Genomic DNA, 26,729 nt, shown 5'->3' on the forward strand with positions numbered 1-26,729 from the left:
AAATATGACACATGTAAGACTGAGTTGAGGGATAAGTATAGACCTCTATAAACAATCACTGTCACAGTACGTCAACAGGAATATGAAATAATAAACACTCTCCATCATGCTGCTTTCCTTTAAAGTGAAATACTGTATGCTCTAAATTCTACCTAACTTACTAAATGCATATACAATACAATATACATAGTACATATATACTTATATGGCTGTACATAATAGAGAAGAACAGAGAAAAAGATCCACCATTAGCATATTTACATATTTACATTACTTTAAGTTCTCCTGTCATAGTTTTATGTTCTATTTAAAGTCAACTTAGATAATAACCAATAGATTACCTAGCACTATTTCCCCCATTTCTCAGCATCAAAGTCCTTATGGATGTATACACAATCACATAAGTAAGAAAGATTTATCAAAGGAAATTTATGCATTGCTGCATAAAAGAAAATATAAAATTGTGTAATTACTCTGAAATTTACTGAGAAATTACCCAATAATAATGATTTTTCCTTTTATAGTTGACAAAGAAGAATTTCCCAATGAAAGTGAATATTAAAACTAGGGCACTAGAGTCTAATACTATCCCTAGAAGCTTAAGAAAAAAAATCTTACCTCCCCTTCTATAATGCCTCTAAAAACACAGGGTAGAATTGGTTGAAACATTTGTGGTCCTAACACTGGGTTTACTTTCAGGACATTTTCTACAACCTAAAAATCAGAAATGTACATTCATTGGTAATGCTGAATAATACTAGAAATGGCTTCATATAAAATATAACAACAGAAAACAAAGTATTAGATATTATACATGTTTGAGAATATATACAGCATACTAGGAAAACAACAGTGGACACTATACTCACTTTTACAAATAATCCAGTAAGACTGCAACTTGACAGCAAGTATAGAACATTTAGATACAGCTATATTTCCTACATGAAACTGTATTTAGTCACATTATGATAGCACAGACTATCTTGTTAATGTTAATTCTTATCTTTGAATTTTAAGCAAGCAGTCTTTACAACATGTTGCATTAACAGAGGATCCAAAAAATACTTTTAAAGGACTGGCTTTATAAAGTGAAATGTCAAGTTGGTAACAATGTATATACACTCTCCAAAAAAATGAATCGACACTTTTATTTTTCAATAAATTGAAGGGGAAAGGGCATGCTTATTAATGCTATATACATCATATTCATTAAGTGGTAACTTGGATTTTTTTTATATGTAAGCTAGTAAAGACCACGGACTGTTACAAGGAAAATTTTGGAAATATGCATTATTTATTTATGAGTGAAATGGGTTTCTTTTTGGAGTCAATGTAAATGGGGTTGCTCTCTTCAATTCCCTTTCCTCTGACTCGTCATTTGTGTACAGAAATGCCGCAGACTTATGAGTCTTGGTTTTATATCCTACTACATTATTGCTAAAATGGCTGTCTTGCCGAAAGAGTAATTTATCTGTTTAAAGCAATCCCTATCAAAATACCAATGACACATTTCAAAGAAATTAAACAACATATCCAAAAATGCATTCCATTAAAAAAAAAAAAAAAAATGGGGCCGGGTGGTGGTGCACCTGGTTGAGCGCACATGCTACAATGTGCAAGGACCCAGGTTCGAGCCCCTGGTCCCTACCTGCAGGGGGAAAGCCTTACAAGTGGTGAAGCAGTGCTGCAGGTGTCTCTCTGTCTCTCCCCCTCTTGATCTCCCCCTCCCTCTCAATTTCTGGCTATATCTATCTAATAAATAAAGATAATAAAAAGTTATTTAAAAAAACATGAATAGCAAAAAGCACTCCTCAGGGAAATGAAAAATAGAGGCATTACAATTCCTAACTTCAGTTTATATTATAAAGAAGGAGTAATTAAAACAATGTGGTTCTGGAATAAAAATGGACACTTGGACCAACAGAATAGAGGCCAGAATTAAACACACTGTATGGTAGACACTTTGGCCAATTCCAGGCACCTCATCACCTGGGGTCCTACTTAGGCAATCCTTGGGTTTCCCCAATAGATACTATGGGTCTAGACTTCTAAGGGATCCCTCTCTTTTCCATCACCAGTCACTTTCACTGGCCCTTTTTTAAAATTGATTTAATAATGATTGACAAGATTGTAGGATAACAGGGGTGTGATTCAACACAATTCCCACCAGCAGAGTTCTGTATCCCATCCCCTTCATTGGAAACTTTCCTATTCTTTATCCCTCTGGGAGTATGGACCCAGGATCACTATGGGAAGTGGAAGGTGGAAGATCTGGTTTCTGTAATTGCTTCTCTGCAGGACGTGGGCATTGGCAGGTTGATACATACTGCCAGCCTGTTTCTAGCTTTCCCTAGTGGGGGGGGGGGGGGGAGGACTGTGGAGAGGTGGGGTTCCAGGACACATTGGTGAGGTCATCTACCCAGGGAAGTCCAGTTGGCGTCACAGCAGCAACTGCAACTTGGTGGCTAGAAAGGATTAAGATCTAAATGTGGGCCTTTCTAGGACCTTACCTTCAGTGCAAACCAGCAATGGTAAGGACTACCCCACTCCTGAAAGGAGGCTGGGTCATCCTACTCTGCTACTCAAGTAGGACTGATCCTGGAATGTATGTAGCCTAGACTGTTCCCAACTGAGACTGTGGACAATGAGCTCAGACTGACTCGGAGGTTGTAAAGGCTCCTCCTGTGCTAAATTTGAATATACATAAGCCTCGGGTCAGATTGATGTGGTAAACAGTTAATTGTATTTATATGTTTTTTTCAAAATTCCTGAGCTACCCTCTGTCCTAGGTCTCAAGGTCCATTTTCTTTTATATATATATTTTACCTTTTGTTGCCCTTGTTTTTTTTATTGTTGTTGTAGTTATTATTGTTGTTATTGATGTCATTGTTGGATAGGACAGAGAGAAATGGAGAGAGGAGGGGAAGGCAGAGAGGAGGAGAGGAAGGCAGACGACACCTGCAGACCTGCTTTACTGCCTGTGAAGCGACTTCCCTGCAGGTGGGGAACCAGGGGCTCAAACCTGGATCCTTACACAGGTCCTTGGGCTTCGTGCCACGTGTGCTTAACCTGCTGTGCTACCGTCCAACTCCCTCAAGGTCCATTTTCTAGTCTCCTCCCAGATAATGTTCAGTATTTCTAGTCCAATTTCATGTTAGCTATTAAGCTTAAGGAAAGATTATTAAAGTCCTGGCCTCCTAGGAACATACTTAAAATAGATATCCTAATTTCTTTCACCCTGGGGTACCTATTCTCACTGACTTGAATCCTATTCTTCAGTACCTGTTTGTTGAACATTTTGTCCTATTTTATACGTTACTTCCATTCAACCTCCAAGTTGCAGATGCTACACAATCCCACCCTGGCCTCCTTTTTGACAGACGACCTCACCTCTTCAGAAGGTGTAAGCTAGAGACACGCTTGTGGTATGGATTAACCAGCCAACGTCCATGTCCAGCAGAGAAGCTATTAGAAAAGTCAAAAGACTTTCCTTCCTTCTACACCCCCAAAAGAATTAATTTTGGTCCATACACCCAGAGGAGGAAAATGTATGGGGAAGATGACCAGTGAATTCTGAACCAGTTTCACCAAACCTGAAACCTTTGGGTCTAGATAATTTTGTTTTAACCCAATCAGTGACAGGGAAGAGAATCTGAAGAACACCTTAGTAAGCCAAGACCTGTTTCCCTTACCTGAGAGGGAGAAGTACAAAGGAAGGACATCCGTAAGTTCTAATAGGTACAGATGTGGCTTAGAAAGGATGTGAAAGTGGTGCCTTACAAGTAAAATAAGTAAAAATGGGCATCAGCTTCCACACTGAGTAAGCTATCTTTGCCCAAATGGCCTACACACTTCTCTGGTGCATGCCTTTTAATTTTCCTGTATAAGTTTGAAATATCAGCAGCGGGGGGTGGAGGGTGGGGGGTGGAGAGCTGGGGGAGGAGATGAACTACAGTACTCAAGAAGTACTCAAGAGGGAGTCGGGCGGTAGCACAGCAGTTAGGCACAGGTGGCGCAAAGCACAAGGACCAGCATAAGGATCCCAGTTGGAGCCCCTGGCTCCCCACCTGCAGGGGAGTCACTTCACAAGCGGTGAAGGAGATCTGCAGGTGTCTATCCCACTCTCCTCCTCTCTGTCTTCCCCTCCTCTCTCTATTTCTCTTTTTCCTATCCAACAACAATATATAACTACAACAACAAAATAACAAGGGTAACAAAAAGGAATAAATAAATAAATATTAAAAAAATAAGTACTCAAGAGTTGGGGAGGAAAAAAACTTTTAATAGGATAATATAAAAGTCACTCATTTAAATCTTATAAATACAAAAAGAAAAAGAAAAAAATAAGAAAGAAGAATTCATGAGTCATATCCTCAATACTCAGCCAGGAAAAAAATAAAATAAAAGACTATCTTGAGTCCTCTGAGAAAAAAATGAATGGAACTGGCTGTGTTCATGCTTAGTGAAGGAAGTAAGGAAGTGAAGGACAACTATGGGGTGATTTTATTCATATGTGGAATATTAAGAAATGAAACAATGAACTTGAAAAGAAGAAAGTGTGCATGTATAGTCAACCCACATCTATGACCTTGGAAGAACTATGGGGGTCACTGCTGGAGGGTGCTGGGGGCACAGATCTTTGGTGATGGGGTGGTGTAGAGTTAAACCCTATATCTTACAGTCTTATAAATCACTATTAAATCATTAATAAATGTTTAAAAAGAAAAGAATGTATAGTTAGTGGAAATGAGGTCATTTTTGAACAACTATACCAGGAAATTCTATTATACTTCTAAGGCAGAAATTAGGAAGAAAAGGTCAAGAGAAAACTCAGAAAGTAGAACTGACCAGATAAAGAAAACGCAGTGAACAGTAAATCAACGTAGATCTTGGTATAGAACTCATTTTCATCTTGGTCAAAGTACACAACAGTAGTGCTGTGAATAACGAGCTCTAGTTTCTGTGTGAGACTAGAGGTGATTCTGGGAAATACATATGGAGAGGTCCTATATTATTTGCACACACTACATCCCACTTTCCAAGGTAGGCACTGCAGTTGTGACTTAAAACTCAAGAGTTCAAATCATGACTATTTCCGGTGAAAATGTGCTCAGACAATCATCAAAACACTACCAAACATGCTGGTCACACAATTGTTTTTATATCTAAATAAAAAGTAGAAAGTCGTTTTTTTTTTTTTTCCCTGCTGAGCCATTTAGATATTTATCATTTGCAAGTCAAACAAAGTTTTTCAACTTAAAACTTAGTACTCCACTGTATGTGAGGACCAGGAGTTTAAATCCAGGTCTTTGCACATGCTGACATGGGCACTATACCCTGCATGCCACCTCCTGGTCCCTACTTAGTAATGCTATGGGAAAAAAGTTGCCAGTGCTTTGGATGGGACAAAATAAATGATATCATTGGCCATATATGGCCTACAGATTAGAAATTGCCAGACTCAACTGGGTGGTAGCACACCTGGTTGAGCACACATGTTACAGTGCTCAAGAACCCAGGTTCCTCCAATCCCCACCTGCATGGGGAAGCAGGTCTGCAAGTGTCTCCCTTTCTCTCTCCCTCTCTCTCTCCCCTACCCTCTCAATATCTGGCTGTCTCTATCCAATAAATAAAGATAATAAAAAAAGAAAGAAAGAAAGAAAGAAAGAAAGAAAGAAAGAAAGAAAGAAAGAAAGAAAGAAAGAAACTGCCAGACCCTCCCTGATCTAATCGGAAATTTGAAAAATGCACATGATGATTTCAGTGGTAATATATTCATTTTTGTGTATTTAAAGTTGGGATGACAGCAGTAGGAAAACAAGTCAGTCTTTGTTAACTCCAAGATGGATGTGATTACAGCACAGGTAGCATGGCCAGAGCAAAAAACAGTAAGATCAACAGACGAAATAAAATAACATAACAACCAGATCCAGAATTGCAGGGACAGCGAAAGAAAAAAGCCAGGGAATGATACCTAAAACAGCTTCCCTGAGGAACTAAGTGACAATGTAGGCAAACAAAGGTAGGTCACCACATGCCATTACTGTGAGGCTGCAAGCTCCTCCACCCCCACCCCCACCCCCAGCCCCACCACCTAAACTTGAAACACACAGCTCAGAGTGGGGGCATGGGGGAGAGAGAAACTGGGGAGAACCAGTAGGGACACAAGCAGTCGTGAGCCTAAACTATCCTGCTGGGACCCACCCAATGCCCCTTCTTGTTCTTTAAGTTTATTCATCGATAAGTCCTTCAGGTTTTTTTGTTCCGCTGTTTCATGTATGTGTTTCATCTATTTGTCTCCTTTTGCCTGTCTGTGTTACACTGCCTGCCTATTTCTAAGTATGCATTATTTTTCTCCTCTCTTTTTTGTGTTGTTGTTTCTGTTGATTTTTTTTTTTTTATCTTTGTCTTTGGTATTTTGTATCTGCCTCTCTCTTCTTTCAAAATTAGAGGACAGAAACACAGCCACCTTTATAGCACCTATACTCATTCTGAGTCTCCTCACCAAGAGGCAGAGGTGACCCACCACAAAAGGAATGTGTACCCAGACAGCCTGGATCCACAAAGAGCTGGATTAAAACCCGGCTCCTCACCTGCAGGGTGGACGCTTCACGAGCGGTGAAGCATGTCTGCAGGTGTCTCTCTTTCCCTCCCTATCTCCTCCTTCACTCTTTTTTTCTTTGTGTATTATCTAATAAAAATTAAAAAAATAAAAAGGAAATTTTAAAAAAGAAAAGAAAAAGAAAACAGCTACCAAGAGCAGTGGAGTCATAGTGTGGGCCCAGCGGTAGTACTGGTGGTGATAGAAATAAACAAACAAATAAAGGCTAATACTATCTATAATAATCACAGTATCAGATGCAATTTATAAATTCCTTCTATTTTCTTTTCCTCTAATGCACTATTTCACCAGTGTGAACATAAAAAAGTACTAAAATTACCTGAAATGTTCTTCTCAGAGGGCTATAAGACCAACTTAATAATAGATTAAAATGTTTCAGTGTATTTTGTCATTTTTAGGAACTGCTTTTACTTACTTATAAATCATATGAAACATGTATATTGCTCCAATAATATAAGGTATAAATTCTGAAAGATCTAGTTTCTCTTCTCTTTCTCTCCCCCCTTCATAATCATTCTTATTATTGTCCCATTAATATTTATGTTCCCGTGTTTAAATACAGGAAAACACTAGACACGAATCTTACAGCCTCACAATCACTTTAAACCTGTATATGAAGACAACCTCACCAATGTATCCTGGAACCCCACCTCCCACAGACCTGCTCCACTAGGGAAAGACAGAAACAGATTGAGGGTATTGGATCCACCTGCCAACACCCATATCCAATGGAGAAGGAATTCCAGAAGCCAGACCTTCCACCTTCTGCAACCCATTATGATCCTGGGTCCATGCTCCCAGAGGGATAAAGAAGACGAAAGCTTCAGGGCCAGGTGGTGGCACACTTGGTTGAGCACACACATTATAGTGCACAAGGACCCAGGTTCAAGCCCCTGGTCCCCACCTGCAGAGGGAAAGCTTTACAAGTGGTGGGGCAGGGCTGCAGGTGTCTCCCTGCCTCTCTATCTCCTCCTCCCCTTTTAATATTTCTCTGTCTCTATCCAATAATAAATAAAATATTTTTTAAAAGAATAGGAAAACTTCCAATGGAGGGGATGGGATACGGAACTCTGGTGGGAATTGTATGGAACTGTACCCCTGTTATCCTACGGTCTTATCATTATTAAATCAATAAAAAACATTGAAATAAGGGGGTCAGGCGGTAGCTCAGTGGGTTAAGTGCACATGGAGTGAAGCACAAGGACCACTATAAGGCTCCAGGTTGAGCTTCCGGCTTCCCACCTGCAGGGGTGTCGATTCACAATTGGTGAAGCAGGTCTGCAGGTGGCTATCTTTCTCTCCCCCTCTCTGTCTCCCCCTCCTCTCTCCATTTCTCGCTGTTCTATCCAACAACAATGACAGCAATGACAACAATAACAACAACAACAACAACAACGATAAACAAGGGCAACAGAAGGGGGGAAATAGCCTCCAGGAGCAGTGGACTAGTAGTGCAGACACTGAGGCCCAGCAATAACCTTGGAGGCAATATATATATATATATATATTGTTTAGGAAGAAATTTTTTTTAAAAAACTGTACATGAAGACTCCCTTTACTGTTTTCGAAAGCTGCGGTTCCCTTCTCTGTGGCTGAATAAGCTATTCAAATCACTTATGAATCATTTACCAGCATTTTACTATATCACAAATTCAACATTTGTGTTTAAATTTTAATCCACCCTTTTTTAAATATAACTGCAACTGACAGTTTTATTTGTTTGTTTATTTATTTATTTATTTATTTATTTTTACCTCCAGTGTTATTGCTGGGGCTTGGTCCCTGCACCATGAATCCACTGCTCCTGGAAGCCATTCTTTCCCTTTTGTTGCCCTTGTTATTTTTTTTTTTTATCATTGTTGTGGTTATTATCATTGTTGTTACTGATGTCATTGTTGTTGGAGAGGTCAGAGAGAAATGGAGAGAAGAGGGGAAGACAGAGCAGGAGAGAGAAAGAGACACCTGCAGACCAGCTTCACCGATTGTGAAGCGATCTTCCTGCAGGTGGGGGCTCGAATCGGGGGCCTTATGGTGGTCCTTGTAATTTGCACCATGTGCTCTTAACCTGCTGTGCTACTGCCCCCCCCCCCCAACAGACATTTTAAATTTATGGCAAAAAACAGGTCAGATTTTTACTTTGTGCTTTGCCTATAAACATTTTCCTTGGTTTTATCTGCACTGTATACGTAACAGTTAATGTCATGGTTATATCACCTCTCAAAACATACAAGCTATGTGACTTTGGAAAAGGTTACTAATCTTTTAATTGCTCATCCATACAAAGAAAAATGGGGAAAAGAGGGGGCTGGGCAGTGGCGCAGCAAGTTAAGTGCAGATGGTGTGAAGCACAAGGACTAGTGTTAAGGATCCCAGTTCCAGCCCCCGGCTCCCCACCTGCAGGGGGTCACTTCACAAGCCGTGAGGCAGGTCTGCAGGTGCCTATCTTTCTCTCCCACTCTCTGTCTTCTCCTCCTCTCTTGATTTCTCTCTGTCCTATCCAACAATGACAGCAACAACAACACAATAATAATGACAACAACAATAAACAACAAGGGAAACAAAAGGGGACAAAAAGCCTCCAGGAGCAATGGATTTGCAGTGCAAGCACTGAGTCCCAATGATAACCCTGGAAGCAAAATAAATAAATATATAAATATATAATAAAGATAGGGGGAAAATGGGGGAAAGTACAGTACTATTAGTCAAAGGTATCTGTGAGGAATAAGTGAAACTGTGTTGCCCTAGTCAGAGAATCCCTGGTTCCCTAGTCAGGGAACCCTGGGATTCCCACATACATATGATGGACCTAGACCTCTAATAGATCCCTCTCTCCACTATCACTGGTCATCTCCATCAGGAACAACATCACAAACCCTCTGAGGGACATTACCCTCAGTGTGGAACAACAATGTTAGAAATTGCCCCATTCTCAAAAGGGAAGCTGGGTCAACATGTTCTGCCACTCGAGGAAGACGGTCCTGAAATGAGTGCAGCCTAGAATGTTCCTAGCTATGACCACAGAATATGAGCTCAGCCAGACAGGGATGCAGAGGTTACACAGGCTCCTGTGCTAAATATGAATAGACATGGGTCCTCGGTCAGATGGGTGGGGTTACGGTCAATGGTATTTATATACTTTCCTCGTATTTGGGAGCTACTCTCTTCCCTGATTCAGCTTTCTAGTTCTATTCTTGACTCTAAGGCCAACTTCCCAAACAATACTCTTAGCCTACCTGCATGTTAGCTGTTGGGCTCAGGCCAAAATTAATAAAGTTGTGGGCCCCTTGGATCATAACCAACATAGACTTTTAGCTTCTTCCAAAATGAAGCCCTCAAATTTTATCTGCTATATCCTTATCTTTAGGTTCCTGATTATTAAACAATTTGTTCTGCTTCATATCTTAATGCTTTTCAGCCACTAACTTGCAGATGTTACCAAGAAGCCAACCTGACTTCCCTGGGCAGATGACCTCACCAATGTGTCGTAGAAATCCAGCTCCCCAGAGCCCTGCCTCACTAGGGAAAGACAGAAACGGGCTGAGTGCTCTCGGCCTTACCGCCATCATCCTAGAATCCTTTGCACGGTGAGAGGCAAGCGGAGGAAAAAGCAAATGCGCAGGCTGAAGCACAAAAGGAAGATGAGGCAGAAATCCAAGAAGACTTGTGCACCCCTGGATGCCACTGCAGCAGAAATAAGGAATGGCGGAGGCCAGAGGCGCTGGTACAAATTGGACTTCTGTGCCGTAGGCTAGAACTTGTTTCAGCAGATCTAGAACCTCATCACTATCTGAACCTACACGACCATCTTGAGTGACATTCACTGCTCACAGAAAACAGTCCCTTTTGTTCCTTTGCCTTGGACTTGACATTCTAGACTACTTCTGTTCTCCTTGTGGCTGAATGTAACCCACGTACAATAAATAACTTCTTTTGCTATCTTAGCTGAAGGGAGAGAAAAAAATATAAAAAGAAAAACAAACAGGCCCGAGGGTATAGATCAACCTGCCAATACCCATCTACAGTAAAGAAGCAATTATAGAAGCGAGGTCTAACCACTTTTTGCACCCCATAAAAGATCTTTAGTCCATACTTCCAGGGGGATAAAGAATAGGGAACCATTTTGTGGAGGGGATGGAATACAGAACACTGGTGGTGGGAACTGTGTGGAGTTATACCCCTCTTATCCCATAATCTTGTCCCTCATTATAAAATCACCAATTTAAAAGAAGGGGAGGGAGTCAGGCGGTAGCGCAGCGGGTTAAGCACAGGTGGCACAAAGCTGCAAGGACCAGTGTAAGGAACCCGGTTCGAGCCCTGGCTCCCCACCTGCAGGGGAGTTGCTTCACATGCGTTGAAGCAGGTCTGCAGGTGTATCTCCTTCTCTCCCCGTCTTCCCTTCCTCTCTCCATTTCTCTCTGTCCTATCCAACAACAACAATAACAACAATAATAACTACAATAACAATAAAACAAGGGCAACAAAAGGAAATAAATAAATATAAAAAGGGGGAAAAAATGAAACTATGTCATGTGCTTATTAAGACACATAGCAGCAGTAAATACTAGAATTAGTTGTTATTATAAAATATTGGTTTCAATTTAAGGGAATGGAAATGTAGCTTAGCAGTAGAGTATGTACTATACTCTGAATGTATAAGGCACAAGTTCAATGCCCAGAACCATAAAAAAAAAAAAGGTTTTGCCCATCTTAAATATACCATACCATGAATGAAAGTAATTTGGTTCATTACTGTTTCATAAGACCATGACAAAAATGAGAATTTCTAAACTAAAGGTGGTGTATATGTATATCAACAAATTTCAAATTAAAGAAATGTTAATTTAAATTTCTGTATTTTTAAAAGAAATTGTACTCAACCCTATACTTTGTTTCAAGTCACAGAATACAACAAAGGCTATTTTTGCTAAAGCAAGCCTATTAGTCTGTCTACCCAATTTATTATAATATTGTAATTTTCTGCTTCAAAGAACAAAGAAGTTACTTCCACATAACATGAGAAATTAGTGTAGCAGTGACATTTAGTCAAAAAAATACATTTAAAGTATTATAAAAACACATTATATTAAAAAAAAAAAATGCTAGTGATGCCCGAAATAGCAGGAGAGCTTTAGACTGAAGAAACAGTGCCTGGGAAGTATTACAATGAAAATAAATGAGCAAGTGGTCCAGGAGGTGGCACAGTGGTTAAGGAACTAGACTCTCAGGCATGAGGTCCTGAGTTCAATCCCCGGCAGCACATGTACCAGAGTGATGTCTGGCTCTTTCTCTCTCTCCTCCTATCTTTCTCATTAATAAAATAAATAAAATCTTTTAAAAAAAAGAAAAAGAAAATAAATGAGCTAATACTAACAACGATTTTTACAGTTTTACTGGAATTCTAAAAACGGGAAAAATCTCAAAAAAGAAAACATATATATAATATATATATATATATATATATATATATATATATATCATTCTCTTAATACAAGTGTAAAGGCATCACTGTTATTATTCCTTTACTTAAAGAAATATGGGGAGTCGGGCAGTAGCACAGTGGGATAAGTGTGCATGGTGCCAAGCGCAACGACCTGCGTAAGGATCCCGGTAGGAGCCCCCAGCTCCCCACCTGCAGGGCTGTCACTTCACAGGCAGTGAAGCACGTCTGCAGGTGTCTGTCTTTTTCTCCCCCTCTGTGTCTTCCCCTCCTCTCTCCATTTTTCTCTGTCCTATCTAACAACAACAATAACTACAACAACAATAAAAAAACAAGAGCAACAAAAGGGAAAATAAATATATATTTTTTAAAAATTAAAAAAAAAAAAAAGAAATATGGGGGCCAGGCAGTGGCACATCTGGTTAACTGCATGATGATTACCCAGGCTTAAGCCCTCAGTCCTCACCTGTAGAGGAAAAGCTTCAGGAGCAGTGAAGTAGAACTGCAGGTGTCTCTCTGTCTTTCTCGCCCTTTCTAGCTCCCCCTCTTTCAATTTCTCTCTGTTCTATCAGTTAAAAAAAAGGTTTTTTTTTTAAAAAAAGAATTTTTCTGTAAAAAAAAAAAAAAGGAAGTATGTTCCTTTCCTTTAAATACACTATTTATACTTAGTATAGTCTTTGTGTTAAATAGCTATTTATTAAACAATAAAATTCAGTTTCTGAGATTTCAAACCAGTATACCTATCCGAAAGCACAGTTTTAAACATATGTTAAATTGCCAGTTTTAATTCAAGTGTTTATATCCTACTTAATGACCTACTGGCATATTTATATAGAAGCTGATTTAATTTGTAACTTGTGATGAAAGTTACAAAAATGATTCAGATAGCATTTCTATAGCATCGTGTAGTAAAAAACAAAAACAAGCAACAAAAAAATCCCTGTAATGTCTAACGTAACAATTATGGATTCCTAATCTTCCAAAGCAACGATTTTTGTATTAATTCACAGGAAAAAAAAAACATACTAAACTTCAGATTATGAAGAAGATAATAGTCTAGTAAGGAAAAGCATACCAGGGTAAAAGACAAACTAAGACTCTATGATGGAGTTCTTTGACATAGTTACATATCGCTACTACGTTAGTTTGGTAGGGCCTTAAATGAAATGCAAGCTCACCAAAAGTATCTTGATCAATGTGTCTATCTGACTTGTAAACTCTGATGCTGAGTTCTATGACATTTGTTTGCGTGCACATTATACACCCTAAACAGTAGACCTGCCGGGGCTCAATTACCCCAGGGTCTAAACAGTTATTAATTCTGTGGACCCTTTGTGTTTGTTTGCCAATAGTGGCTTATACGATCATCTTATTCATTTAAAGACATTTTTAAATCACCTATTTATTATTGGATAGAGACAGAAAGAAATTGAGAAGGGAATGGGAAGATACAGAGGGAAAGAAACAGAGAGATATCTACAACCCTAACTTCATCACTTGTGAAATGTTCCCCCCTTGGGTGAGGACCAGGGACTTGAACCCAGGTCCTTGTGCACTGTCATGTGTACACTTAGCCAGGTGCACCACTGCCTTATATCCTCTATTCAGAAGAGAAAAATGAAAAACTTACAAACTAAAGTGAAAAAAATTCTTTTTTTTTTTTTGGTCTATGTTTTAATTGAAAACATCTCTTTGGGTTTAAGTGTCAATTGTAATTTCAAATATAAAACAGTAAGAAATCAGAGTATATGGAAGTAACAGACTTGAAGACTGGACTTCCTTAAGAAATCAGAATTGGGGGGGGGGGCTGCATGGTAATATACCTGGTTAACCACACATCATCCTGCACAAAGACTGGGGTTCGAGCCCTGACTCCACACCAGCAGGGGGAAAGCAGATGTGCAGGTGTCTTTCTCTTTTGCTATCACCCCCTCCCCTCTCAATTTCTGATTTATCAAATAAAAATAGGAAAAAGGAAAAGAATGCCGGGGGCAGTGAATTCATAGTGCAAGCACCAAGGTCCAGGAACAAACCTTGTGGCAACAGAGGCGGGGGGGGGGGGGGGGAGAGAGAAAATCAAAATTAACCATGGTTAATTCATGGTAAAAGTCTATGGATTATAAAATTTTTCTAAAGTCTAAAGCAATTACTCAAATAAGATTTTTTTTTCCCATTTTATTGGGGAGTTAATGGTTCATAGTCATTGTTGACACATGGGTACTATCTCCCATCTGACTATAATAGGTCTCTGGAAGATATTCAAACCCCCAACATTGAGCCCCCAAAACCCCTCTCTTCCCCTCCCTCCCCAGAGTCCTTTAGTTTTGGGGAAGTACAACAATCCCAGTCCATGTTTTCCTTTGTCTTTAACCTTTCTTTTTTTTTTTTTTTCCCCCTCCAGGGTTATTGCTGGGCTCCGTGCCTGCACCATGAATCCACCGCTCCTGGAGGCCATTTTTTCCCCTTTTTGTTGCCCTAGTTGTTGCAGCCTCATTGCGGCTATTATTGCCATTGTTGACGTTGCTTTGTTGTTGGATAGAACAGAGAGAAATGGAGAGAGGAGGGGAAGACAGAGAGGGAGAGAGAAAGAGAGACACCTGCAGACCTGCTTCACCACTTGTGAAGTGACTCCCCTGCAGGTGGGGATCCGGGGGCTTGAACCGGGATCCTTATGCCGGTCCTTGGGCTTTGCACCACTTAACCCGCTGCGCTACTGTCTGACTCCTATCTTTGCCCTTTCTATCCTTGTCTGCCAAGTTTCGCCAGTGAGTGAGGTTATTCAGTATTCATCCTTCTTTCAGATTCATATCACCAACACCCAACTCATTCTGTAACTCCATCCCAGGTGAGGAGACAAAGGTAGGGGATGTTTACTTCTATATATTTTGGAGTTTCTGATCCAACATTTAGGTCTTTGCTTCTATTTGACCGGATCTGGTGCATGTAGTCAAGTGGTGTCCTAGTTTCACTTTTCTGTGTCCAGTTATATTTCCCTGCACCATTTGTTGAAGACACTTTCTTTATCTACACTGAATGGTTTGGCCCTCTCAGTCATATATTAGCTGGCTGAATATGTGTGGGTCCCTATCTGGGCTTTCGCTTCTAGACCACCGACCCAAGTGTCCATTTTCATTCTACTACCAAGCTGTTTTAATTACTATTGCTTTGTAGTATGAACTCAAATTGGGGAGTGTGGCACCTTCATTTATTTCCTTTTTATCTCAGAACTGCTTTGACAATCCATGGTTTTTTGTGGTTCCACACAAGTTTTGGGGCAAGTTGTTGAATTCCTTGAGTAATGTCCTTGGGCTTCCATGAGTTTTATGTCTTACATTAGCTACAATAGTCTTTTTAAAGTTAACCTTGAGTCACCAACATTTGTATTACTGTCCACTTTGCCCTCCCCTTCCTTTATTTTCTCCTGTTGCTCTGACTGTTTTACCACTATTCACTTCATTAAAGTTGGAGTTCCTTTCTTTCTTCTTTTAACGGGTGGGGGGAGCTCTTGCAGTCTTGCAAGCAGGACTGATGGTGTTGAATTCCTTCAGTTTCTGTATGGTTGTGAAGAATACTACTTAAAGGATGATTTGGCAGAATATTCATGGTTGGCAGTTCTTAATCTTTTCACACAGATCCTTCCTTTCCCTAGCATTCTGCAGTATTTTTTTTCTTTTCCTAATTCTTGTTTTCAATAGTTTTACCAAGATGTATCTTGGTCTGTGTCATTCTGGATTCAGACACTTGGGTGTTCATCCAGCTTCCTAGATGTTTTGAATGTTGCCCAGGTATAGAGCAATATTCTGCTATGATTTCTTTGAATATATTCTCTGCTCCTTTCTCCCTCTCTTGTTCCTCAGGGATCCCAATAACTCCCACATACATTTTTCAGATGGGATTTTCTATTTGAGAGATTGCTTCAGTTTTCTAAACCTCTCCTGGCCAACAGCTCTGAACTCACCAAGTATGGTGGGTGAATCTTCTAGACCCGATATTCTCTTCTATGTCTGAATTTTAACTCTATTTAAAGTGTCATTCACATCCTTTTTGAAGGTTGTTTTGTTGTTGTTTCATTTTTTTTTGTTTGTTTGTATGTGTGTGTTCACATTTTATAAGTCTTTGGTGAACTGATCTCTTGAGATCTTAAATTTGTGTCTGTATATTAATTGTATCTGTACATTACATTTTTTAATTGCCTTCATAATGAGTTTTCTGACATTTTATCTCTGACATTTTTTTTCCAGAACTTAGTGTGTTTGATCCTCTGTATTTTCTGCCACTGCTTGGTCACTTCTATGCTTGCACACTAAGTGTGATTTCTGTAGTCTGGCCAGCAGGTGGTGCTGTGGCTATGTTGTATATATGTTCAGGGGATGGAGGGGGAGAGTCTACTGCAGGTAACTGGGCAGATTTAATGCCTGTGATCACAAAAATAGAGTTTTACTACCATCTTCCAGTCTGCACTCGGGACTGTAGAAACCCACTGACAGCCTAGTGAAACAACACAGATTCAGTGGGTTTTTTTTTCTTGTTTGTTTTTGTTTTTTGCCTTCAGGCTTATTACTGGGGTTCTATGCCTGGAATCCACTGCTCCTGGAGGCTAAGTTTTCCTCCTTTTGTTGCCCTTGTTGTTTCATCATTGTTGTGGTTATTACTGTTGTCACTGATGATGTTGTTGTTGGATAGGACAGAGAGAAATGGAGAGAGATGGTGAGGACAGAGAAGGAGAAAGAGAGACACCTGTAAACCTGCTTTACCACTTGTGAAGTGACCCCCCGCTGCAGGTTGGGTATGGGGGCTTGAACCCGGATCCTTACACCTGTCCTTGTGCTTCACACCACATGCACTTAAACCGCTGCACTACCATCCAATCCCCACAGCTTCAGTCTTTGACTAGGTTCTTCCCTGATAAATTTCCCCACCTTCTTGCACCTGACCCCATGCTCCACTGGGTAGTTACTAAGATGGCACCAGCTGCTGAAACAAACTGTTTCTTTTATCCTGAGACTTTCTCCTTTGCCCCTTTCCATGTGTGCCTATACCTACTTGGGGCTAAGTGAGTTTCTTCAGAAGTTCCAGTTGTAATTTGGTGAGGTTCCAGGTGATTTTTTCATTGTTCTACCTAGCTGGTTGTGGGGGCAACCTTTCAGTGGTAGCAACTCCATGGCCATGCCTCAGGTAATTGTTTTTTTGTTGTTTGTTGTTTTTAATTTAACAGAGAGAGACAGAAATCTAGAGCATCACGCAGTTTCAGGGGGTCGAAAATTGGTCTTGCTCATAAGTCCACCCACTATGTGGCCTCTGGGGCCACAGTATCATTCGTAAATATGAATTTAAACATCTGTAAGATACAATTTATTTAAGATACTAAGCTGAATACTAGTCATTCCCCTCAAAGAATAATGAGTGCAGAAAAACTAATCATTCAGCAGTGGGTCTCTCTGCTTCTAGTAACAGGTTTTACAGTGAACTCTGACATTCATGACTTTTTTTTTTTTTTAATTCACTTATTGGATAGACACAGACATAAATTGATAAGAAAGGGGAAGATGAGAAGCAGAAAGAAAGAGTGGCATCTGCAGCACTCATAAAGCTTTCCACCCTTCGAGGGAGACCAGTTGCTTGAGCAGGGTCCTTGTGCACTGTAATATGTGTTCTACCTGGTGTCACCAACCAGCTCCTAGCGCTTCCTTTTGACTACAACACCCAGATCATATACCGGCTGCTACCCATTGTCCATCAAACTTCATACCCATAGTTTTTAATCAATGCTCTTCTTGCCATCTCTCTGAAAAGACAAACTATTGCACCTCTTCCAAGTGTATAAATCCACATGAGCTCTAGATCAGAAATCCCAAATCGTACATCATAAGCTCCCTTGAAATGAAACACTTTCATTCCAAAAAACTTACTCGGGGAAATAGGCGTGCACACACACACACACACACACACACACAATCAGAAAAGGACAGAATAATTGCCTGTCCACAATTAAAGGCTCTCATGTTGCACTTAACAGAAAAGTTCTTGTTAAAAACTCAAACCCTTCTAAATAAACTCAAATTGAGCTTATTTAGAACAAGGACCATTGTAGATGTGATTAAGCCCAGGCAAAATCATTAATGTAGAACCAATCCATTATAGCTGGTGTCCTTCTAAGAACAAAGATACTAAAAGAATATTGTGAAGATGGAAATAGATTGAAGCGGTGCACATGCAAGTCAAATAAACCAAAGACGGTTGGCTGCCTCCAGGAAAAAAGAAAGGCATGAAGCACAGTCTCACCTAGAGTCTTTAGAGAGAACATGGCCCTTTCCTTCCAACATCCTGATTCCATATTCCTAGTCTCCCTCCAAAACCCTGTGAGAGATCTAATTACTATAAATTTCATAAAGGTATTTCTGTTATTTTTAAGACACTCAGGTTGCGGTTCTGTTATAGCCCTACCAAACAAAAACAGGATCAATTTTTTTTTCCTTATTACATTGCAATTCAACAATGCAATGATCTTGCATGTGACTCCTCCAATTTATAGACACTGGATGTTTTACACAGCACCATCATCCCTGCCCTTAACATACAATTCTCACAGTATGTTCTCTTCTGCTATTCTTGTTTAAGCTCTCTGTAGTATTTAACAATAAGTCAGCTTAATTTACCTGCTACTAGTGTTGTCAAAATTAGCAAATAAAACCACTGTGTGCTTCATCCAGCAACTCAAACACCTATGGCACGTTTACGATACAGATCCCGTACCAATTCCTTACCCCAGAAAGATGCTCTCTGAAAAATACTAGATTAGATGACCACATCAAAGCACAAAGAACATTAAGTGAATACTTTAACAATGGTTCCCAGTACAAAGTGCTCATGAAAAAAAAAAAAAAAACCCAAGGAGCTTTTCAGAAGAAATATTAACAAGCAAGGGTTCTGAGACAGCTCCCCCAGTGGGACACATTAAGTTTTGCCTTGCAGAGGATGGTTTCAAGACTCAGCATAAAATGAGAGCGCCACAGCACCAGGGTAAGCTCTGGTCAGATACTGTTTCGATATCTAAAGTAAAACACAGTATGACATCAGCCCAGCAGCTGTTGGAACTGTAGATGCACAAGCACCTTCCATCCTGACCCTGAAGGCAAAAGGGGGGGAGGGGAGCATCGAAGAGGAAGAGAGAACACAAATATCTTACATTGCATTCAAATTTTCAAAATGTTCACCAGCTGACACTGAGATACTGCTAATCAAAATTACTATTTGCATAGTATTAAGTACATATTACTTATTTACTCACCACCTGCCCCGTTAAAAACTAAAACCAAGAGTCGGCGGTAGTGCAGCAGGTTAAGCACAGGGCGCCAAGCGCAAGAACTGGCATAAGGATCCCGGTTTGAGACCTTGGTTCCCCAGGGAGTCGCTTCACAAGAGATGAAGCAGGTCTGCAGGTGTCTATCTTTCTCTCCCCCTCTCTATCTTCCCCTCTTCTCCCCATTTCCCTCTGTCCTAACAATGATGACATCAATAATAACTACAACAACAATAAAAAACAACAAGGGCAACAAAAGGGAAAATAAATAAATATTAAAAAATCAAAATAAAACTAAGCAGAAACTAGGGGCTAGGAGGTGGTATACCCAGTTAAGCAAACAAACCGCGGGTCCCCTCTTGCAGGGGGGATGCTTTACAAGCATTGAAGTAGTGCTGCAGGTGTCTTTAATTCTCACTCTCTCCCTTCATTCCTCTCTTTCTCTATCCAACATATAAATAAGAAAATATTTTTTAAATAAACCTGTATTTTTTTTAAAAAGCATAAACTACAGTTTATCAATTATGACTAATAGAAGAAAACTACCAAAAATGACAGCAGGTACAAAAATTAAATTCTAACAAATCTATAAATAGTAGTGCGATAGTGACATTCATTCATATACACATCACCTAGGATTGCACTCAATCCATAACAGTGGATGCAAACAGTTGAAACATAGACTATATGGTCTACCAAAATCTAAATTATTTATTTCACAGTCCTTTGCAGAAAAAATATGCTAATTTCTGACCTATATGGTGAAAGATTTAATCAGCAGTGACATGAAATGCAATGAAATCAAACTTAGCCATGAATATTAACATATATCTGCAGCTACATAGATCATATGTGTATATAAAAATAGCACATTAAATACTGTGATGCTTGAGTAAGTTAAAAAACTTGACTACTTGTGTTAGATCCACAGCTGCTAATAACCGCATCAGTTAATATGAAAGAGGTCTTTACCATTTGCAAAAAATTTTAACCCACTTTTGCCTCAAAATTGGATTGCTACTGTTAATGTGACTAAATATATTTCTTATAAGAAACCCCTTTTGAGCAAACACTTTCATTTCAATGAAAAGAGATCACGTAGTTTTTCTAAAGCAAAGTCATGGTTTTAATGCAATAAACATTACTCTGGGGGCCAAGTGGTGGCACACCTGGTTGAGCGCACATGTTACAATGTACAAGGACCCAGGTTCAAGTCCCTAGTTCCCACCTGGAGGGGGAAAGCATTGAGAGTGGTGAAATAGGGCTGCAGGTGTCTCTCTGCCTCTTTTCCTTTCTATCCTCCCCCTTCCCTCTCGATTTCTAGCTGTCTCTATAAAATAAATAAATAAAAGTAATTTAAAAAACCATTACTTTGTATGGCAACAAGTAATCACCAAATCAGCTTTCATTATCTGACACGGAACATAACCAAGAAATCACAGATAAAAATGGACTACTTTTTGTAGCACCTTTTTGCCAAAGCTCATAAAACATATGCAGCATGTGTATATGTATATAAATATGTAAAAGTGTAGATTATTTATATGTACATTTGATATACATATGCTCATTTAATTGATACTATGCATGTTTACATCTAGATGTCAACTCAGATTTGAGACATTTGTTTCAGAGATATGAAATCAATTAAATATTGCTAAAATAAAATTACAAGACACATTCTGAAATTTGTCTAGATTTAAATTTAGATTTGTCTAAATTACACTTACCATCCAAATCCAAATAAAGATCTAATGTCACAAAATATTGAAAACTTAACAATGACACTCATTTAAAAATTTAATACCTTGAGAACTTGAACTTGACCTTCTGTAGTGACTTCTTTTAGCAGCTCACAGAAGGACTGACATAGACCTATGGCATATGTCTGAAATTCAATCAAAAGTCAAAATATAAATATATCTGCAATACCAAAAAAGACATAAAATTTAGGACTAGTGGCAATCGACTTGAGAATTCTACATAAGAGTTTAACCATAAAATTTATATCGCAATGCATACAAGTCGCCATCTTAAAGTAGATGAATTATAAATTAAGGGGAAAAAATTAAATTTTGATAAGGTACCTAAAGATTTCAGACAGAAAACAATCAAAGGGATATATAAATTTTTATGAAGCAAAACTATGAAAACATACCTGTAAAAATTCAGTTGATGATAAAAAGATATACCCATTGATGATCTTAAAGCAAGTTCTGAGATTTTCGGAACTTAGTTCTGTCAGAAATAATAAAAATTTTAGGCAACTTAATTTATTGTTCAAACTACTTTATCTTTAATTAAAACTAAGTTGTTTATCTTTTTTTTTAACAAACATTTTCTGGGTAATATTCAAACTATTAATAAGTAGACATCTATTTTAAATGCTGGTAACAATTTGTAATACAAGACTTTCCATAAACTTCCCACTAATTAAGGCAATTTTTATAATGAATATTAAATAGGGCTTGGTACGTGGTGAACTGAGTACTGTGTGCAAGGGTCTGGCTTAAAACCCTGGTCCCTAGGTTGTACTGTTATGTGAAAAACTGAGAAATGTTATGCATTGTATAAACTATTGTCTTTACTGTCAAATGTAAAACAGTAATTCCCCAATAAAGAATAAAAAAATAACTGGTCCCCACGTGCTTCATAAGTGGTGAAGGAGTACTACTTTTTTCTTTTTTTTTTTTTTCTTTTTTCTTTTTTTGCCTCCAGGGTTATTTCTGGGGCTTGGTGCCTGCACTATGATGTTATTTCTAGGGAGAAAAATACCCCCGGGATGTAAGTGATTTTCCATGAAGGAGAAAATGTCCCCTACCTGTACTTTTCTTATTTAGTGATTTTTGTGTTAGTAATCAAAGCCTTGGTGATTTTTGTATTAATGATCTAAGCCTTATGATTATAACAATAAAGTTCTGCCTGAGCATGACAGAGATGTCTGCTTGAGCTTGATTCAGCATCAACTCACTCATTCTTCGCTGACGGCCCTCCTCCTTTGGGATCCCTGAGAACAGCTGGGGCTGACCCCCAGCATTGTTAGATAGGACAGAGAGAAATTGAGAGAGATGAGGAGACAAAAAGGGGGAGAGAAAGACAGAAACCTGTAGACCTGCTTCACCACCTGTGAAGCGACTCCCTGAAGGTGGGGAGCCAGTTTCTCAAATCAGGATCCTTATGCCAGTACTTGCATTTTGTGCCATGTACACTTAACCCACTGTGGTACCACCCAAGCCCCAAGAGTACTACTTTCTTTTTTTCTCTTTAAATATTTATCTATTTATTCCCTTTTTCTGCCCTTGTTGTTTTATTGTTGTATTATTATTATTGCTGTTATTGATGTCATTGTTGGAAAGGTCAGAGAGAAATGGAGACAGGAGGGGAAGACAGAGAGGGGGAGAGAAAGACAGACACCTGAAGACCTGCTTCACCTGCAGGTGGGGAGCTGGGGGCTCTAACCAGGATCCTTACACTGGTCCTTGCACTTTGCACATGGTGTGCTTAACCTGCGCTACCTCTCAAACACACACTTTAGCAAAAACAAGCAAACAAAAAAAAGTAAATTAAGACTTCCGGAGGCGGGGCTACGGAGCAGCAGCAGCTGTGTTTCTCTCCTCTCCTCTCCCGGGTGAACTAGGAATACCAAAAGAGACCACCTGAGACCACAACAAGACAGGACTAGAACGACTTCAGGAACCCACCAAACCACCGGTGAGCACAAACACATGTGGCTTGTGGACAGAGAGGAGCCAAGGGAGAGATTAAGTGGCTGGTAACGGTCCAGCAGTTTACCACTCGAGACACCACCTCCAGTCTGTTTCACCAACAAAAAGACGGCTGGGGAGTCAGGCGGTGGCGCAGCTGGTTAAGCGCATGTGGTGCAAAGCGCAAGGACCAGCGAAAGGATCCTGGTTCAAGCCCCCGGCTCCCCACCTGCAGGAGCGTCGCTTCACAGGCAGTGAAGCAGGTCTACAGGTTTCTATCTTTCTCTCCCCCTTTCTGTCTTCCCCTCCTCTCTCCATTTCTCTCTGTCCTATCCAACAATGACGACATCAATAACTATACAACAATGTTAAACAACAAGGGCAACAAAAGGGAAAATAAATAAATACAAAATAAAATAAATAAAAAATAAAAATTTTAAAAAAAAGACGGCTGAAGGGAGGAGTGGACTCCCCTAAGACCCAACAAATGCAACTGAGAGTCTCTCTATTGCTACTGCCCTCAGAATCGGGGGTGGGGGGGACAGGGCCTGTGCTGACACCAGAGAACAGAGAACTAACCAGGAAACTCAGGAGATCTGTACCTCAGTGTCCTAGCAGTGGGGCTGTGAGAGTCTCTTTGCATAACCACTGGATTATCTCTGCCCAACCCTGCTCTATCTCTTGGTTAGGAGTCAGTGATTAAGCTGAAAAGCCTACTTATAGTTTAAAAGCTCTCAGGCTCCCATAGCCTAAAGGGAAGAAAAAGGACAAGAGGCTTTTAAGCCACTGAGCTCCAACTCAGGAATTAAAATAATATTGAAACAACTGTCAATTTCCACAATTGTGAACCCTTTAATTACCTCACTTAGACTCAAGTACTCAAGTAAATCCAGGCAAGAGTGATCAGTAATTTGAAAAGTACTGAGAGAGGGACCTCATAACATACTATATAAAATGGTTAAACCAACAAGAAGAAATATTGGAGAAATGAACCAGGACAAGAGTCCAGCTAACCCTCCTCCCCCACAAAGGTTGAAGCACAAAATAATGAGGTCAACATCCAAACACTAGTTAAGGGGAAAAAAAAAAAAAAAAAAGTAAAATAAAGCAGGAGGGTGAAATGAGCAAGGGAGTTGTTGTGTACAGAGACCAAGTGATAACCCTAGTAGCAAAAAAACAAACAAAAAAATTATAAAGGATATAATACATTGTCCTTTTTTCCTTAAAAGTCCAATAAAATCTACTCTTGTGCATACTATTTAATCAAATAACAATGATTAGAATACTTCCTGGTAGTTACTGAAAGGAAGAAAAATGTTCATATTTCAGTGGAAAGTTTAAATGGCCAACAGGGTTGATAACTAGGGTTTGCCTGCAAATCCACAGTCCCTGGGGGCCATTTCTCCCACCCCCTTTTGTTGGTAGAGACAGAGAGAAATTAAAAGGGAAAGAGAAGATATATACAGATAAAGAAAGACACCTGACACACTGTTTCACCACTTACAAAATATCCTCCCAAACCCTCTGTCACCCCTCTGCAAGTGGGGACTGAGTTTGAACCCAGTTGCATTCACATGGTAATATATGCACTAGCCGGTGCACCACCAGCTGGCCTCCATAGTCTTAACATTTTATCTATGATTAGAAAACAGTATAAGAAGATGGCATAGGGCAGGGGTAGATAGCATAATGGTTATGCAAAGAAATCCTCATGCCTGAGTCTCCAAAGTACTCATTTTTATTCATTCTTCTAAAATACACCATATACCAAGCTCCCTTGATCTGTCCTTGGTGCTCCTCCATCACTAGCCAGAAATGTACAAAGCCACCTCACCCACTCACATTTTCTGTGATCTTCTGCTGATGGCTCTAGCAAGTCAAGTCCCTGTGTCCAGACTTCTAGCCTGGAGGTACCGCACAGGCACACTGAGGTGGCAGCCAGGGAACTAGCCATAAGGATTATTAAGTCCTTTCTGCGGCGGGGGTAGATAGTGTAATGGTTATGCAAAGAGACTCTCATGCCTGAGGCTCCAAAGTCCCAGGTTCAGTCCCCCACACCACCATAGGCCAGACCTAAGCAGTGCTCTGGTGTTTCTCTCCATGTCTTTCTCTGCATGTCTCTCAAAAATAAAAATAAGCGCTTAAAAAGAAAAACAGAAACTTAAAAAAAAAAAAAAACTCCTTTCTGTTTTGATGCCCTGGAATGAGGCCTCATTTGCAAACCTCATGTCTCCACAAAGCCTAAAAGTCAATCCCATTCAAAGTGCTGATATAGGGTGGAGGTAGATAGCATAACAGTTATGCAAAGAGACTCTCATGCCTGAGGCTCTAAATCTGAGAGTCAATCCAGGGCACCACCATAAACAAGAGCTGATCAGTGTCCTGGTAAAAAGAAAAGAAAAAAAAAAAGTGCCAACAAGTGGTCACCATGCCCTCAAGTGTCTCTATACAGTGACACAGCATGGCGGCCATTTGTGAGTAACTGATAGTACAAAACAATTTTTGCAAAAATGGCTAGAAAAATATACAGTAGACACAAGCATTTTTACAGCATATTTCATTAAATACCATACGGAATTGCTACTAAGCATAGAAATTTTACCAGGAAAATACAAACTTAGTTCGTAAATTAGATTTCTAAAAACATCACCTGATCCCCCCCACACACCCCCTTTTGTAATGTCAGGCTTCTGCCTGTGTGATTCAGCTTACCTCTTAGCCCTTTTTTTATGGGAAATTATTAATAGGCAGGAAGAGAGACAGACACAGCCCATAACACCACTCCATCATTCATGCGATTCCACTGAAGCTGTCCCTGCTACTCACATGCGGTGGCAGGGGTTTGAGCCAAGGCCTGACACGTGCTATGGCATACGCTTACACTTTAGGAGCCACTTCTCATGCACCAAGACCATATGTATACATGTGGAACATATATTTTTAATCTGTATTTAGTAAACTTATTGTTCACTATTTAAAGACAGAGAAGTGGTTCTGAAAAGGTATACAGCAAAAGCTAGAAACTACTAATATGTTATGCAATATAATTTTTCAATATCAGGGGCTTTAGCAAACACAGAAAGCATAATTTAATTTCAGTTAAATTATCCAAAATTGTGCCTTTATTTAAAAAAAAAGTCTGACTTAATACATACCCAGAAGTGCTGACATATTCTGAAATATACGAAGCAACTCTGGAGTAATACATGGACTGTTTTCCAGTGTCACTAACCTAGGAAGAAAAGCAGATGATTGCATCATTTCCTGTGCTCATTAAAGCTACTCCAATAACTTAAGTATATAATTTTGAAGTATCTTTAAGAGGGAAAAATGTATCAAAAATGGAAAAACGTAAAAATATCTTTTAAAAATATTACTAAATTCCTCAAAATGATCTGTAAATCATTAATTTGTTTAGAGGCAGAGGGATGACAAGGGCAATGGTTAGGCAGAAGGAGAGATTTGCAGCATAATTTCATCTCTCTTGAAGCTTCTCCTGCAAATGGGAACCAGGGGCTTGAACCGGGGTCCATATTATTTCTATGTAACAGCTAAATTACTAAGAAAAGTAACTACATAGTAAAATGTCCTAAAATTTAAATGATAAAACAACAGCATAGTTATTATGGATTGACCAGGATGGTACAAATTATCTGATCATTGTGA

At 39.5% G+C, this 26,729-nt stretch overlaps 1 protein-coding gene across 2 annotated transcripts in view; it reads right to left on the reverse strand.

The window, feature by feature from the left end:
• The window catches only part of IPO11 (importin 11), a 191,280-nt gene that overhangs the window by 67,486 nt on the left and 97,065 nt on the right, over window positions 1–26,729 (reverse strand). For both annotated transcript variants that reach the window (XM_007516917.3, XM_060191289.1), the window contains exons 22-25: window positions 26,219–26,295; window positions 21,518–21,597; window positions 21,167–21,247; window positions 619–714 (exon numbers count right to left, since the gene is read on the reverse strand). In XM_007516917.3, the coding sequence (XP_007516979.1) occupies window positions 619–714; window positions 21,167–21,247; window positions 21,518–21,597; window positions 26,219–26,295 (334 nt within the window). The remainder of the gene's footprint in view (window positions 1–618; window positions 715–21,166; window positions 21,248–21,517; window positions 21,598–26,218; window positions 26,296–26,729) is intronic.

Source organism: Erinaceus europaeus, chromosome 5 (assembly GCF_950295315.1).
Source record: "Erinaceus europaeus chromosome 5, mEriEur2.1, whole genome shotgun sequence".
Lineage (NCBI taxonomy): Eukaryota > Metazoa > Chordata > Mammalia > Eulipotyphla > Erinaceidae > Erinaceus > Erinaceus europaeus.